Source organism: Orycteropus afer, unplaced genomic scaffold (genome assembly GCF_000298275.1).
Source record: "Orycteropus afer afer isolate SDZICR_OR568_19922 unplaced genomic scaffold, OryAfe1.0 scaffold00044, whole genome shotgun sequence".
Classification (NCBI taxonomy): Eukaryota; Metazoa; Chordata; class Mammalia; order Tubulidentata; family Orycteropodidae; genus Orycteropus; species Orycteropus afer.
This window is the reverse complement of record NW_006921631.1, coordinates 6605632-6623908: the sequence shown is the minus strand read 5'-3', so window position 1 is coordinate 6623908 and position 18277 is coordinate 6605632. Positions and strand designations below refer to the sequence as shown.

Sequence of the window (18277 nt, the reverse complement as noted above, 5' to 3'; positions counted from 1 at the left end):
AAGTTGTGCTACTGGTTTTCTATTGTTACTGCTTTTGTGTTTTTTGTTTTTGGGTTTGTGTATATGTGTGCTACTAGATTTAATTTATCTTTTTTGTGCTCATATTTCATTTTGGAAAGTTGGATTTGAGTCTCAGAAACATAGACTGTGAAAGCTGTAAGGAACCAGAGACACCCTCCAATCTGTGGTTCTCATTGTAGATGTGAACAAAAATTACATGTGTTTGGAAAAGACAAGCCAGAGACACTTACCCTTGGGCAATTTAAATCAGTAGCTCTGAGCAAGGCCTAGCCATCTGTAGTCTTTTTTTTTTTTTTTTTCCCTTTATCTTTTTATTTTTTATATATATTAACTTTTCTTGTGGTAAAAACTTACACAACAAAACATGTGCCAACATAACTTCTCCATTTACAGTTCAGGGACATTGATGACATTTTTCATGTTGTGCCACCATTATTGCTATCCTTTTCCAAAATATTCCACCACTATTACCCTAAACTCAGTGCCCCACAAACAAAAGCTTTCCATTTCCCCTTCTCTCCTACTCCTGGTAACCACTAATAATCTTTGGATTTTATATATATAGATATATTTCCACCACCACCCCCAACCTATCGAGAAATTTATCCTTTCCTCCCCTCCCATCCCTGGTAACCAAACAAGAAAGTTTCCTCCTATGTACAAACCTTTCCTTGACTTTTTACAATAGTAGACTAATATAGTGTTTGTCCTTCTGTGATTGACTTATTTCACTCGCCACCTATAGTCTTACAGAGTTCCATTCATGTATCTCACTGGGGCAAAGAGCACCAATAAGGGAAGTAAGGAGAACCATAGTAATGGAAAATGAATTAATGTAGCTGATGTGAAAACCTTTTTATGTTTTCTGTTGCTTAAACTATTTTGGCCAGGTTTTTGTTAATAAACGTATTGCGTGCATAAATTATAATACTACCATAATTTTATTTCTGTGTTTTCTTCTTTCTTACAGAGAACCTCTCATCTGATTCTGCTCTCTCCAGCCCAGGTGCCCTGAATTCTCCAGGGCCGGGAATTGAGGGCTTGAATCGTAGGAGGAAGAAACGCACCAGCATAGAGACCAACATCCGTGTGGCCTTAGAGAAGAGTTTCTTGGAGGTTAGTGAAATTGTTGTTTGTTATGTATACAGAGTGAGAGTGTCTGTGTACTACCAGTGTTTTACTCAGTAGATGATAAAGCATGAACTAGACAGCCTCTAACCCTATGGACATTTAAACAATAAAAAAAACAAGAAAACGAAAATTGCTGGATGTATGAGAGAGAATCAGAGCGTTACAGTGTTCAAGAGACACCAGACTAACATACACATGAGCACTCAGTGTGAAGGAGATAATAATTGCAGTAGGATGTATAGGATTTCCACAGATGGAAAGAGATGGAAGGAAAGCACTTCAAACAGGATGAATACATGAGCAGCATTAGGAGAAACATAAGTAGGTAGGTTTGGGCAAATTCTAGTCTTTATGCCTAGAATCCACTATTCCTCTGTCATGTTGTCCTGTGGTAGCTTGGATGTTGCTGTGATGTTGGAAGCTAGGCCACTAGTATTTTAAATGCCGTCAGGGTCGCTCATGGTGAACACATTTCACTGGAGTTGCCAGACTAAGACAGACTAGGAAAAAGGATGTGGTAGTCTACTTCTAAAAACTGGTCACTGAAAACCTTATGAATAGCTTTGGAACATTGTCTGATAGAGTCAGAAGATAAGCCCCTCGAGTTGGAAGGCACTGAAAATACAACTGGGGAAGAGCTGCCGCCTTAAAGTAGAGTTATCCTTACTGATGTGTTTGGAGTAAAGCTTTCAGGACCTTCATTTCCTGGTGTGGAATGACTCAAAATAAGAAGAAACAGCTGCAAATATCCATTAATAATCAGAACATGGAATGTACCAAAGTATAAATCTAGTAAAATTGGAAGCTGTCAAAAATGAGATGTATAAAATTTGTACCCTAGGTGTTAGTAAGCTGAAATGAACTGGTATTAGCCATTTGGAATCAGACAGTCATATGATCTACTGCGCCAGGAATGACAAACTGAGGAATGACAAACTGAAGAAGAATTGCGTTCATCATCAAAAAAATATTTTTTTAAAATCTGTCCTGAAGTACACTGCTGTCAGTGATAGGATAACATACAAGGAAGACCAGTTAAAATGAATGTTAGTTCAGATTTGCACACCGAACACGAAAGCCAAAGATGAAGTTGAAGATTTTTACCAACTTCTACAATCTGAAATTGATCAAACATGTAATCAAGGTGCATTGATGTTTATTGGTAATTGAAACACAATGAAGTTGGAAACAAGAAAGATCAGTAGGTGGAAAATAGGCCTTTTTGATGAAAACAACACCAGAGATCACATAATAGACTTTTGCAAAGACCAACTAATTGTTCCCTGCAAATACCTTTTTTCAGCAACATAAATGGCAGCTATACACGTGGACCTCACCAGATTTAATATACAGATATCAGATCTACTATATCTGTGGAAGGAGACAATAGAGAACCTTAGTATCATCAGTCAGAACAAGGCCAGGGCTGACTGTGGACCAGACCATCAATTGCTCATATGCAAGAAAATTAAAACAAGTCTGCAACTACCAAAATATAATATTGATTATATTTCACCTGAATTTAGAGACTATAGAACAGATTTGATGCATTGTGCACCAGTAACTAAAGACTTAGAGTTGTAGAAGGACATTATATATGAAGAAAGTAAAAGATTGTTAAAAAGATAGGGAAGAAAAAAAAGACAAAAATAGATGTCAGAAGAGACTCTGAAACTTGCTGTTGAACGTAGAGTAGCTAAAGCAAATGGAAGAAATGATGAAGTAAAAGAGCTGAACAGGAGATTTCAAAGGGCAGCTCGATAAGACAAAGTAAAGTAGTATGATGAAATATGCAAAGACTTGGAGTTAGAAAACCAAAAAGAAAGAACATGCCCAGCATTTTGCAAGCTGAAAGAACTGAAGAAAAAATTCAAGCCTCAAGTTGAATATTGATGGATTCAATGAGCAAAATACTAAACAATGCAGGAAACATGAAAAGAACATGAAGGAATGCACAGAGTCACTGTACCAAAAAGTATTGGTCAACATTCAGCCATTTCAGGAGAATATATGATCAAGAACCAGTGGTACTGGAGAAAGAAGTTCAAGCTACACTGAAGGCATTTGCAAACAGCAAGCCTTTGGTAATTGAAGGAATACCCATTGAGATATTTCAACAAGCACATGCAGCACTGTAAGCACTCACTCATTTATGCCAATTAATTTGGAAGAACCTGGGTAGCTGACTGGAAAAGATCCATATCTGTGCACATTCCAAAGAAAAATGATCAACAGAATGCAGACATTATTGACTAATACCATTAATATCACATGCAAGTAAAATTTGAAGATAATTCAAAAACAGTTGCAGCAGTACATAGATAGGGCACTGCCTGGAATTCAAGCTGGATTGAGAAGAGGATGTGGAGCAGGGAATATCATTGCTGGTGTCAGGTGGATCTTGACTGAACATAGAGAATACCAGAAAGATGCTTACCTGTGTTTTATTGACTATGGAAAGACATTTGACTGTATGGGTCATAACACATTATGGATAACATTACAGAGAATGAGTACTCAATTGTACTCTTGAAGAACCTGTACATAAACCAAGAGATACTCATTAAATAGAACAAGGGGATATTTCATGGTTTAAAATCAGTTACGGTATGTGTCAGGGTTTTATTATTTCATTATGCTTTTTCAATATGTATGCTGAGCAAATAATCTGAGGAACCAGACTATATAAAAAAAGAATGTGTCATCAGGATGACTTATGAACAACCTGCAGTGTGCAGGTGGCACAACCTCGTTTGCTGAAAGAGAAAGGGACCTGAAGCACTTACTGATGAAGCTCAAAGACCTTCAGTGTGGATTGCATCACAACATACAGAAAACAAAAATCCTTAAAAGTGGACCAACCACCAACATCATGGTAAATGCAGAAAATAATTGAAGTTGTCATGGGTTGCATTTTACTTGTATCCACAGTTAACACCCATGGAAGCAGCAATCAAGAAATCAAATGACAAAATCCATTAAATGGGGAAGAGACAGTCTTTTAACAAATAGTGCTGGCAAAACTGCATATCCATTTGCAGAAAAATGAAACAAGGTCCATACCTCACACCTTACAGAAAAACTAACTCAAGATGGATCAAAAACTTAAATATAAAACCTGACAGTATAAAGTTCTTCAAAGAAAAAATAGGGGCAAACTTAGGGACCTTAATATTGGCATAAATAGACTATGAAACATAACAATGGAAGATAAACTAGACGACTGGGATTTTCTAAAAATTAAATTGTTAAGTACATCAAAAGACTTATCCAAAATAGTAAAAAAAGAGAACCTACAGATTAGAAAAAGATATTTGGCAATGAAATATCTAACAAAGGACTTACCTCTAAAATTTATACAAAACTCCCAACACCTCAACATGAAAAAGACAATGATCCAATTCAAAAATGGGCACAAGATACAAACAGACACTTCACCAAGGAAGATATTCAGAAAGCCAACAAATACGTGGAGAAATACCCATGATCATTAGCCATTAGAGAGATGCAAATCAAAACAACAGTGAGATACCATCTTGCCCCCAGCATTAATAGTAAAGTTCAACCAGACAGAAAATAACAAATATTAACAAGGATGTGGAGAAATTGGGACTCTTGTACACTGCTGGTGGGACTGTAAAATGATATAACCAATTTTTTTTTTTTTTTAATGTGATTTGGGTGAAAGTTTACAAAGTAAATTCATCTTCCATACAGCACTTCACATAAACATTGTCTCATGACATTGACTGCAATCTCCCACATTGCAACAGCTCTCCTCCCACTTCCTCCCCATAGCCACCTCTTTCCTGTGTCCTTCCCTCCTGTGCACTCTTGCCCCCTGTGTTGTCTCCCTGTGCATATATAGTCCTTCTGTTCTCCTATGATTGATCTCTCCAAGGAATGTATCTACCTAATGTAAATGTTCAGCTCATGTGCCTGTCTTTTGTTTGGCTGGAAGCCGCAAGAGAGGGTTCAATTCCAGACCTGAAGGGCAGCTAGGGGCCATAGTCTCAGGGGTTCTACCAGGCTCTCCCAGATAAACCTGGTCCCTTTTTTTTTTTTTTTTTTTAAATGATTTTGAATTTTGTTCCACATTGTTCTCCCACTCTATGCAGGGTGTTCTACATATATCCCCCTCTGAGTGGTTGACAGTGGTAGTGGGGCACCATCTAGTTCTTCTGGTCTCATGGTCATATAGGCTGAGGATCGCATGGTGTATCACTCCCTGGAACTAATTTTTTCCACGTGTCTTTGGTTTTCTTCATTCTTCTTTGCTCTGGATGAGGAGAGACCCAGTTCTGCATCTAGATCACCACTTGCAAGCTTTTAAGATCCCAGCTACTACTCGCCAAAGTAGGATGTGCAACAATGTTTTTGTGTAGTATGTTATACCAGTTGAGCTTGATGTCCCCTGCAACCGTGGTCCCAAGCCCACAGGTCCAAATATTTGCTCCCCCTGGGTAGCTGGCTGTGGCCAAGAAGTAACTGCAACCTTGCCCCTTGTCAACTCTACTATATACCTGGAAATTCTTACAGAACATATAAATACAATTTTAGAAACATTGTCTGTCAACCCTATACATGGTCAACCCTATATATATAGGTCAATCCTATGTACTCCCCCTGCATAGATATATCTACTTATTCAGCCCATCCACCCATCTATCCACCCATAGATCAATGTTTGCCATCACTGACAACGCAGTACTGTATGTGCAAAAGGGTTCATCTTTGTTGTCTGTACTCCCCATGCACCTCTCTATGTCTTCCTCTTCCTCCTGTGTTGATCACTCACATTTGGTACATTGCTCTTCTCTTCACCCAAATCACTACTTGTCTCTATCTAACAGTGTTCCCTTCCCTCCCCTCCCACCCCTGGTAACCAACAAAGAAAATTTCCTGCCATGTATAAACCTTTCCTTGACTTTTTATGGACTAATACAATATTTGTCCTTCTGTGATTGACTTATTTCACTCAGCAATAATGTCCTCCCAAGTTCATCCACGTTATGCGGTGTTTTGCAGATTCTATGTTATTCTTTAAGGTGCAAAATATTCCATTGTGTGTATGTACCATAGTTTGTACATAGTGGACATAATTCTGTTGATTGGCACCTAGTGGTTTCTGTCTTTTTGCTGTTGTAAATAGTGCTGCGATGAACATGGGTGTACATATCTCTGTTCTTGTCCTGGCTCTCACTTTAGGATATCTACCTAGTAATGGAATGGTTGGGTCAAATGGTATTTCTAATTCCAACTTTTTAAGGAATCGCCTTAGTCCTTTCCGCAGTGGTTGTATCATTTGACAGTCCTACCAGCAGTGTATAAGAGTCTCAGCCTCTGCACATCTTTGCCAATATTTGTTATTTTCTGTCTTGTTGAACTTTGCTGCTAGTATTGGGGCAAGATGGTATCTCATTGTTGCTTTGATTTGCATCTCTCTAATGGTTAATGAGGAGCTCTGGTAGCATAGTGCCTAAGGCACTTGACTGCTAACCAGTAGGCTGGCGGTTCAAACCCACCAGCAACTCCTTGGAAGGAAGGTTGGGCAATCCTAAGGCTTCTGTAGTGATACTGCCTCGGAAACCCAAGGAGGGGTCGCTATGAGTCGGGGCTGACTCGACGGCAAATAACAACAACAATGGTTAATGATCATGAACAATTCTTCATGTGTTTGTTGGCCGCCTGAGTATCCTCCTTGATGAAGTGACTATTCATGCCTTCTGCCCATTTTTAAATTGTATTATTTTTGTTGTTGTTTAGGTTTTGGAGTTTTCTATAAATTTTAGAGATAAGTCCCTTGTCAGATATGTTGTTGCCAAATACTTTTTCCCAATCTGTAGGTTCTCTTTTGACTCTTTTGGAAAAGTGTTTGGAAGCACATAAAAATTTAATTTTCAGAAAGTCCCATTCATCTAGTTTCTCTTCTGCTGTTTGTGCATTTGGGGTTATGCTTGATAGTCTATTTATGCCATGTATTAAAAAAAAATAAAACTCACTGCCGTTGAGTTGAATCCAACTCATAGCAACCCCTCCTTGGGTTTCTGAGGCAGTATCACTAAGAAGTAGATTGCCCAGCCTTCCTTCCGAGGAGTGGCTGGTGGATTTGAACTGCCAGCCTCTGGTTAGCAGTTGAATGCCTTAGGCACTGTTCTGGTTACCTAGTGCTGCTCTGACAGAAATACATTCCACAAATGGGATGGATTGAACAAACAGGAGTTTATTCTCTTACAGTTCGGGAAGCTAGACATCCACGTTCAAAGTGCCAGGCTCTAGGGGCTGTGTAAAAGCCCCTCGACCTTGGGCTTCAGCTCTGCCTCTTGCTTCTGGCCCATTGAAACTAGAGGCGTCTCTTCACTCAGGCAGCTACTGGCTGCTAAAGCTAACAATCCCAAGGTCGACAAAGAAAATGGTATAGTCCCGATGTTACAAAACCACACAGTGGACCAGTAATTCAAGTCCATTGTAAATCCCAAGGTCAGCAGAGCATGGCAGGCTGCTGAACAATGACACGGCTACATGCAGGGTCCAAGCGTGCCATAAGCTAGAGACCATTCCCAAAGCTGCTTCTTATATATGGGAGGCAGACCCATACCCAAAGCAGCTACTCAGCTGCTCCAATAGATTCCACCACGGAGTTAATTACCAATCTCACCATGGGGAATAACTACATCCAGCTGTCTAGCCACTCAACCAGGCCTAGCCAAGTTGACACACAAACATAAACACCATAGACACTATGCCAGCAGAGCTCCTACACAGATCGATATCTATGCTATAAGCATGGGAATACATATGGGTGTACATGTGCTTGCATAGGACATTTGCACATACATAGGACATTCATCTAGTTTATCTTCTGCTGCTTATGCATTTTGGTTTATGCTTGATAGTCTATTTATGCTATATATTAGGGCCCCTAAATTTACCCCTAGTTTTTCCTTGAGGAACTTGATAGTTTTAGGTTTCACATTTAAGTCTTTGATCCATTCGGTGTTAGTTTTTGTGTATGGTGTGTGGTACAGATCTTGTTTCATTTTTCTACAAATGGATAGCCAGTTTTGCCAGCACCATTTGTTAAAAAATCTCTTCCCCATTTAATGGATTTCAGCCCTTTCTCAAAGATCAACCAACCATAGGTCATTGGATCTGTTTCTGGGTTCTCAATTCTACTTCATTGATCTTTGTGTCTGTCATTGTACCAATACCAGGTAGTTTGGACTACTGTGTCTGTATAGTAGGTTTTAAGATCCAAGAGTGTGACACCTCCTGCTTTGTTGTTGTTCTTCAGTAGACTTTTGCTTATCTGAAGTTATAAAATTAGTGGTTGGTTTTTCCATATCTTTAAAGAATGTTGATGAGATCTGGATTGGAATTGATTGCATTGAATGTATAGATTGCTTTGGGCACTATTGACATTTTCAAAACGTTCAATCTTTCTATCCATGAGCATGATATGTTCTTCGATTTATGTAGATCTCTTATGGTTTCTTAAAGTAGTCTTTTGTAGTTTTCTTTGTACAGGTCTTTTGTGTCCCTGGTAAGATTTATTCTGAAGTATTTTATTTTCTTTGTAGCTATTGTAAATGGTATTGATTTCCTTATTTCTTTTTCAGCAATCTCTTGGCTGGTGTAGAGGAATCCAGCTGATTTTTGTATGTTGATCTTGTATCCTACCATGATGCTAAATATCTCAATTAGTTTTGGTAGTTTTTTGCTAAGCTGAGTCTCTTAGGTTTTCTAGATATAGGATCATATCATCAGCAAATAGGGACAGTTTGACTTCTTCCTTACCAATTTGGATGCCTTTGATTTCCCTTTCTTGCCTTATTGCCATGGCTAAGACTTCCAATTGAACGTTGAATAAAAGTGGTGATACAGGGCATCTTTGTCTGATTCCTGCTCACAAGGGGAATGGTTTCAGTCTCTCTCCATTGAGAATAATGTTGGCTGTTGGTTTTGCATATATACCCTTTATTATGATGAGGAATGTCCCTTCTGTTCCTGTTTTGCTGAAAGTTTTGATTAGGAATCGATGATGGATTTTATCAAATGCCTTTTCTACATTGATTGATGTGATCATGTGGTTCTTTTCCTTTGTTTTATTTATGTGATGGATAGTTTATCTAACGTTGAACCATCCTTGCATACCTGGTAGGGTGTATTATTGGTCATGATGTATTATTTTTTTGGATTATGTTGTTGGAGTCTTTCGGCTAGGATTTTGTTGAAGATTTCTGCATCTATATTCATGGAGGATATTGGTCTGTAGTTTTCCTTTTGAGTGATGTCTTTACCTGGTTTTAGTATCAAGGTTATGCTTGCTTCATAAAATGAATTTGGGAGGATTCCATCCTTTTTTATATTCTTGAGTAGTTTGAGTAGGATCGGTGTCAGTTCTTCTCTGAACATTTGGTAGAATTCTCTGGTGAAACCATCTGGGCTGGGACGTTTTGGTTGTTGGTAATTTTTTTTATGACCTGTTCGATTTCTTCTTTTGTTATGCATCTATTCAAATTTTTCACTTCAGTCTATGTTAGTTTAGGTAAGTAGTGTGTTTCTAGAAATCTGTCCATTTCTTTTAGATTTTCAAATTTATTGGAGTATAGTTCTTCATAATGTCCTGATGTTACCTTTATTTCAGTTGGTTCTGTTGTGATGTCACCCATTTCATTTCTTATTCGTGTTATTTGTATTCTCTCCCTCTTTTCCTTTGTTAAATTTGCCAGTGGTTTGTCAATTTTATCAATCTTTTCACAAAACCAATTCTAGTCTTGTTGATTTTTTTCTGTTGTCTATTTTCTGTTTCACTGATTTCTGCTCAAATCTTTATTATTTCCTTTCTTCCAGTGAATGTAGGCTTTTCTTGCTGTTTTAGTTGTAATTGTTGGAGATGGAGGTTTAAGTTGCTGATTTTGGCTCTTTCCTCTTTTTGATGTGTGCATTTATTGCTACAGGTTGGCCTTTGATCTCTGCTTTTGCTGTGTCCCAAGGATTTTGGTATGTTGTGTTTCCATTCTCATTTGATTCAAGGAATTTTTCCATTTCATTTTTTTATTTCTTCTGTGATCCAGTCATTCTTGAGGGTGTTGTGATGGTTATGTTTGTGTGTCAACTTGGTTAGGCCCGATTGAGTGGCTTGGCAACTGGATGTAGTATTCCCCATGATGAGACTGGTAATGACCTGCCATGTGGTTTGGTAACATTGGGACAGTGCCATTTTAGTTGTTGACCTTAGGCTTGTTAGCCTCAGCAGCCAGTAGCTCCATGGTGGAATCTCCTGTGAGCACCTGAGTAGCTGCCTTGGGGTATGTAGTCTGTGTCCTGTGTATAAGCAGCAGCTTTGGGAATAGTCTCTAGCTTATTGGCATGCTTGAATCCTGCATGTAGTTGAGTTGTTGTTCAGCAACCTACCATGCTCTGCCAACCCTGGGACTTTAAGTAGACTTGAATTAATGGCCTGCTGTGTGGTTTGGTAACATCGAGACTGTGCCATTTTATTTGTTGACCTTGGGCTTGTTAGCCTCAGCAGCCAGTAGCGCCAGAGTGAAGAGATGCCTCTAGGTTCAGTGGGCGGGGAATAAGAGGCAAAAGCTGAAGCCCAAGGTCGAGGGACTTTGACACAGCCCCTAGATCCTGGCACTTTGAACTTGGACTTAAAGCCTCCAAACTGTGAGAGAATAAATTCCTGTTTGTTAAGGCCATTCCATCTGTGGTATATTCTTGTCAGAGCGGCACTAGGTAACCAGAACAGGTGCGGTTCAGTTTCCATGTATTTACTCATTTTTTGTTGATCTTCCTATTGTTGATTTCTAATTTTATAGCATTGTGATCTGAGAAGATGCTTTGCAGTATTGCAGTGTTTCTAAATTTATTAAGGCTTGCTTTGTGGCCTAACATATGGTCTATCTTGGAGAATGTTCCATGTGCACTGGAAAAGAGTGTATATTGTGTTGTTGTTGAGTAAAGTGCTCTGTAGATGAGTCTAGAAGGTGAAGTTGGTAGATTGTATAGTTCTTCTGCATCTTTGTTGATTTTCTTTCCAATTGTTCAATCTTTCATTGAAAGTGGTGTATTAAAGTCTCCTACTATGACTGTGGAGTCATCTATTTGTCTTTCCATTTCTATTCAAGTCTGGCTTATGTATTTTGTGGAGTTTTCATTGGGTGCATAGATATTTATTATGGTTGTATCTTCTCGATCGATTGATTCTTTAATCATTATATAATGTCCTTCTTTGTGTCTTATGGTGATTTGTCTTAAAGTCAATTTTCTCAGAAATTAATATTGCCACTCCTGCTCTTTTTTGGTTGCCATTTGCTTGATTTTTAGTGTATGTTATCTTTGTCTCTAAGGTGTCTCTTGTAGACAGCATATTGATGGGTTATGTTTTCTTATCCATTCAGTAACTCTCCATCTCTTCAATGGTACATTTAATCCATTGACATTCAGCGTAATTATTGACAAGTATGAATTTGTTACTGTCATTTTGTTATATGTTTTTTTCGTGGTGTTCCTTGTTCCTTTGTTCCATAAAATTTTCTGTGCTGTGCTCCTTTTGTTTATGAATCGTGTTATCACTTCCTTCATTGCTGTTATTTTAGTGTTTGCTAAATATTCTTGCTTGTCCTCTTTTTTATTGTGATGTGAAAGTTTGTTGTTTTTCTTTGAGGTTACCCTGTGATTTATAATTTTCTCCCTAAGTTTAGAACAGTCCATTCTATCTTGCACCTCTCTTGACTTCCTCACCATTTAGAAGTTCTGTAACTAGCAGTTTTATTCCTTCTTTTTCCTTTGTAGTTGTCCTCATTTGCCAATTGATGTCTCTGGTTCCCTGTTTACAATCTTGTAAGCTTATTTTACTTTGGATACTTTCATAACTGGGTTGGTTTCTGGGTTGTGCACTGGAAAACATGTCTTCATGTGTATTAATGGTTGGTTGTTGTTTGCTATTATTGGTTCTCTGTTCAAAGGACTCCCTTTAGTGTGTCTTGTAAGGTTGGTCTGGTTTAACAAATTCCCTTAATTTCTGCTTATCTGGAAATCTCCTAATTTCAAAATCATATTTGAGGGACAGTTTTGCTGGATATATAATGCTTGGTTGGAATTTTTTTTTTTTTTTTTTTTTTTTCTGTCTTTCAGTGTTTTATATATGCCCACCCATTACTTTTTTACCTGCAGGGTTTCTGCTGAGAAATCAGAGCTTAATCTTATTGGTTGTCCTTTGTAGGTAACTTTTTCTTTTTCTGTGCTGCTTTTAGGCTTCTCTCTTTATCTTTGGTTTTGGGTTTGATTGTGATATGTCTTGGTGATTTTCTTTTGAAATCTGTCCTGTTTGGGGTCCATTGAACTTCCTAAATGGATGTAGTCTCATCTTTCATCAAATCATTTAAGTTCTCTTCCAACAAATATTGGACAGTTTTCTCAGTGGTTTTATTTTTCTTTTCCTGGTCTGGAATTCCAATTACATGTAGGTTACGCCTTTTGATGGTATCCCACATGAACCTTAGGCTTTCTTCATTTTGTTTTGATCTTTTTTCTGATTGATGCCTTTCCAAGGAAGTATTCAGGTATTTATCTTCAGTCTCATTAATTCTGTCTTCTATTGATTCATTTCTGTTCCTTTGCCCTTTTAATGTGTTACCTATTTCTTAAATTTTAGTATTAATCTTCTGGATTTCTATCTGTAGATTTTGTATCATTTCTAATTTTTCTTTTGTTTTGTCATTTTGTTCTTGTATTTGCTTCCAAAATTGTTCTAGGGTTTTATCTATGTTTTCCTTAAATTTGTCAGTGTTTTTCTTGATCTGTCTCTCAATCAGCTGAATATATTTAAATATAATTCTTTTGAATTCCTTATCAGGGAGTTCCAATGCTCCTTTTTCCTCAGGGATGTGTTCAGGGTCTGTATCCTGGTCCCTTGTTTCTCCTGCTTCATCTTGCTTCTTCATGTGGACTGTGATGGTCTGTTGTCTCTAACACATTATGACTTTGCTGTATTTATATTTAATTGGTGAGTGTATGTTGGAGTGATTCGACTAAGATTTTTATTTTATTTTATTTTGATATATCTAAGTAGCTCCTCTATTCGATAGTTGGCAGCACTTAGGCACTCACCACCTGTCTCCTGATGGGTATGATAGAGAATGAGAGTGGCTGCACAGGTGTCTGTTAACTGTCAGGCTCTTACTTACGGTTGTGTGTCATTCAGTTGGTGCAGAAGGAAGTGATGGCTCTCACTCAGTAAGTGGAGCTGCAAGAGGTCCGGGTGTGGTTGGGTCATATGGGGATGGTTGCTGTCTCCCACTCAGGTAGACAAAAACAACGATCAAAAAACCCTTAAAAAAGTAAAAGCAAGAGGTCAGAAAACACACACCACATAAACATACAGGAGCAGTCACCAAAAAGAAAGAAAAAAAAAGTAAAAGCAAGAGGTCAGAAAACACACACCACATAAACATACAGGAGCAGTCACCAAAAAGAAAGAAAAAAAAAAAAAAAAGGAAAGGCAATGAATTAAGTAAAATATTTAAAGAAATGCTTTAAAAAGCTAAAAGAAATATGAATAGAAAAGGGGGAAAAGAAAGAAACTTGCAACATCTGGGGAGGTGAGAATAAGAGAAAAGAGGTAGAGTAAAAGAATAATGAAGAAAAACATGTAAAAGGAAAAAAAGGAATGGGAAGAACAACTAGAAGGAAAAAAAATGGAAACCAGGAATAGGGAAGAGAGAAAATGCTGAAAACTAGAACCTAGCTAGGGACAAAGAAAGAATAGTTATAAACATGACAAAAAAAAAGAAAAAGAAAAAGAAAAAATATATATATGACAATAATTTTAAAGCAGACAAAAAGAAAGAAACTTAAAAAAATCTGGGTGGGGCAGGGCACCCAGGCTCTGTCAGAGCATACAGACTAGGATAGAATTCCTACTTCCTCAGAAGATGGGTGGGAGTGAGGGATGGCTGCACTTCTGTACACCAAGAGAGTGTGGGGTATAAGAGTAACTTGGGGAACATTGCACCTTTCCAGTCCTTGTTATCCAGAATGTCCTTGCAGTCCCAGAGAGTGAAGCCTATTCTTAGGTTCCTGGAATCTGAGAGAACACTGTCGCTTTAAATACCCAAAATGGTCAAACTGCTTGTAGACATTCAAAATACCTGCACCCTCTGTACAGCCAAAAGTCCACAGCTCAGCCTGTCTCCCTCTTCACTGCTGCCCCTTTTATTCACCCGCCACCACTGCAGTCCTCTGTGCAGCCCCTGACTAGCAGTACCAATTTTTAGGTTAATTCTTAGATCCTAGCACCACTTGGCACTATCCAAGCTGTCCATGGCATCAGGATTGCTGACAGTCCACAGCTCTGTATGTCTCATTTTTTGGTGGTTTCATGCAATTTCTTTTACTAGTTGGAATTTAGTCCACTTCTGTATCCTCAGAGCTCCAGGATTATCTTCTGTATCTGTGTTAATCGATTCCTCTTTTCTTTCTCGAAGAGTGTCTGTGTAGTTTGTTTGCCTGTTCCGGCATCTTACCAGAACCTCCTGATACAACCATTCTTGAAAACGGTTTGGTGCTTCCTTAAAATGTTGGAAATAGAAATACTCTTTGCTCTAGCAATCCCATTCCTAGATTTATATCCTAAACAAGAGAGAACCCAGACACAAACAGATGTATACCCATGTTCATCACAGCGCTATTTACAATAGCAAAAAGATGGAAACAACCTAAGTGCCCATCAAGAGATGAATGGATAACCAAACTATGGTACATACACACAGTGTAATACTGTGCAACACTGAAAAATAACAAAGAATCTGCAAAACACCTAATAACACGGATGAACTTGGAGGACATTATTCTGAGTGAAATAAATCAATCAGAGAAGAACAAATATTGTATTAGTCCTGTTGTAAAAAAATCAAGGGAAGATTTACACATACAAGGAAACTTTCTTTGTTGGTTACCAGGGATGAGAGAGGCAAGGACGGAAAATTGTTTGATATGTAAGAGATAAGAAAATTGCTAGATACGTAAGAGGGTGAAAGGAAAGGCAATACACCAAAAGCGAGTGACCAGCACAGTAACACAAAGGAAAAAGAAGACAGAGAGAGGTATACAAGAGGTACAGAAAACAAAAGTAAACACTTTTATATAACAGTATTACATTATCCATAGTAACAAATAACATAATAACAAACATAGGTAGACAGGCTAAATGATCAGGTATGGGTAGGCAAAATAGAATATATCCATGGAGATCTGGTGGCATAGTCCCTAAGGCATTTGACTGCTAACCAGAAGCCTGGCAGTTCAAACCCACCAGCCACTCTGCAGAAGGAAGATTGGGCAATCTACTTCCATAGTGATACCACCTCAGAAACCCAAGGAGGGGTTGCTGTGAGTCAGATTCAACTCAGTAGCAGTGAGTTTGTTTGTTTGTTTGTTAAATATAAGTTTGGCAAGCAATATTTCTACGTACATATTTGTATGTGCTATAGAAACGTCCGTATATATAATAGAGCTAACAGTAGAAAGTTAATGATAACTTACTAGCCACAAGCAAACTGAGGGAGTGAGTTGCTGGGCCCACAAGCTCCAGACCAGACCATGGTCGAGTGGGATGCCAAGTTTAATTGGCATAACATACTACACCAAAACATTGTTCTACATCCTACTTTGGTGAGTAGCAACTGGGCTTTTAAAAGCTTGTGAGCTGCAACAATTGATCTCTCCTAGTCTGGAGCACTGGTAGCATAGTGGCTAAGGCACTTGACTGCTCACCAGAAGGCTGGCGGTTCAAACCCACCAGCCACTCCTCGGAAGGAAGGTTGGGCAATCCTACTTCTGTAGTGATACTGCCTCAGAAACCCAAGGAGGGGTCGCTATGAGTCGGGTCCGACTCGACAGCACATAACAATAACAACAACAGTCTGGAGCAAAGAAGAATGAAGAAAACCAAAGATGCATGGAAACAATTAGGCCAAGGGACTAGTGGACCATGTGAATCTCCAGCTACATGAGCCTAGACCAGAAGAATAGATGGTATCCGGCTACCACTGTGAGCAACTCAGAAAGAGATCAAAATAGGAGATCCTATATAGAGTGAGAGAAAAATATGGAACAAAACATAAAGACCAGGCTTACTGGTCTGACCAAGATTGGTGAAACCCTCGAGACTGTGGCCCCTAGTTACTCTTCAGGCCTGGAATTGAACTCATTCCCATAGCTTCCAGCCAAACAATAGACAGGCCTACAAGATGAAAAATTATACCAGATAAGTATATTCCTTGAACATTCAACCATGGAATATCAAAAAAACAGCATTTGTGCAGGGAGCTAGCTCCAAGGGCAGGAGTGCGTGGGAAAGAAGGACATGGAAAAAGTAACCATAGTGCATAAGTGAGAAGAGAGCTGTTAACGTTATAGGGAATACAATCAGTGTCATGAAACATAATGTATATTAACTGTTGAATGGAAAATGAATTTTCTCAGTTTATCCAAATCACAATTTTAAAAAAAGAAGAAAAAACAAATAATGTATTGCATTGAGCACTTCTGCCCCCCCCACACACACACATAACACACACACAAAACCAAACCCACTGCCATTGAGTCGATTCCAGTTCATAGTGACCTCCATTGGGTTTCTGAGGTGATAAATCTGTACAAACGTAGATTACCCAGTCTTGCTTCTATGGAGTGGCTGATGGGTTTGAACTACCAACCTTCTGGTTAGCAGTCAGATATCTTAGGCACTGTGCTATCAGAGATCCTTTCTGCTGCAAAAGACCTCTTTAAAGTGTGAAAGAGCAAAGATGTCACTTTGAAGAGTAATGTGTGCCTGACTCAAACCGTGGTATTTTCAGTCACCTCATACGCCTGGGAAAGCTTGGATAGTGAATAAGAAAGATCAAAGAATTGATGGATTTGCATTATGGTATTGGTGAAGAATATTGAATATACTGTGGACTGCCAGAGAAGATTCTGGTGGTGTAGTGCCTTAGGCATTTGACTGCTAACCAGAAGGCTGATGGTTCAAACCCACCAGTCACTCCTCAGAAGGAAGGTTGGGCAATCTACTTCTGTAGTGATCTCACCTCAGAAACTCAAGGAGGGGTCGCTATGAGTCAGGTCCGACTTGATGGCAATGTGTTTGGTTTTTTTGGTTTATGGACTGCCAGAAGAACAAACAAATCTGTCTTGGATGAAGTACAGCCAGAATGTTCCTTAGAAGTGAGGATGATGAGAACTTGCTTCTTTCATACATCATGTTGTCAGGAGGGACCAGTATCAGGAGAAAGACTTCATGCTTGGTAAAGTATATGGTTGGCAAAAAAGAGGAAGACTCTCACTGAAATGGATTGACACAGTGGCTGCAGTGATGTACTCAAGAATACCAACAATTGTGAGAATGGCGCAGAACTGGGCAGTGTTTTGTTATGTTGTACCTAGGGTCACTATGAGTCAGAATCAACTTGACAGCACCTGCAACAGTAGCATGCCTAGAATAGTAGTTTTGGACCAGAACACAAAAGGCCTTAAATGTCAGTTTATAGAGTTCAGGTTAATTCAACAGATAAATATTTAGCTTTTCTTTTTGGAGTGTTATAATCAAAGCTTTCAAAAAATTTTTTGAGTTTTCTAATATAGAAAAGGCTTAAGAACAGTGGAAACATTGAGTCAGGAGTCATTATCAACTTGATTTATTTAAACTAAAGTACTTTCATCTCAAATACCTGCCTTTCTTGCCTCTTAGGCTTATTGTGAAATCCAAATTAGATAATGTACTTGAAACACTGAGAAAACTGTTAAATTCCTGAAAATATGAGGTTATATCTAACATTTGCTAACTTTATTCAAGAATAATAGACCTTAAAAATGGAAAAAAAAAAATACTCAAGAATAATTTGTTCTAAGTTAATCCAAATACATAGTAATTAGAATGTCTGTGAACAGAAACTCTTTGTTCAAAGTAGGCTAATATGGTCAAGTATAGTAGGGATTGTGAGGATGGCACAGGACTGGGCAGTGTTTCGTTTTGTTGTACATAGGGTCGCTATGAGTTTGAGACGACTCAACAGCACATAACAACAAATACTGTCATACATGTTCAGCTTCATTC

At 38.5% G+C, this 18277-nt stretch overlaps 1 protein-coding gene across 1 annotated transcript in view; it reads left to right on the top strand.

The window, feature by feature from the left end:
• The window catches only part of POU2F1 (POU class 2 homeobox 1), a 146533-nt gene that overhangs the window by 85549 nt on the left and 42707 nt on the right, over positions 1–18277 (top strand). Inside the window, exon 11 of the mRNA XM_007937731.2 lies at positions 992–1137. Coding sequence (XP_007935922.1) covers positions 992–1137 — 146 coding nt within the window. The remainder of the gene's footprint in view (positions 1–991; positions 1138–18277) is intronic.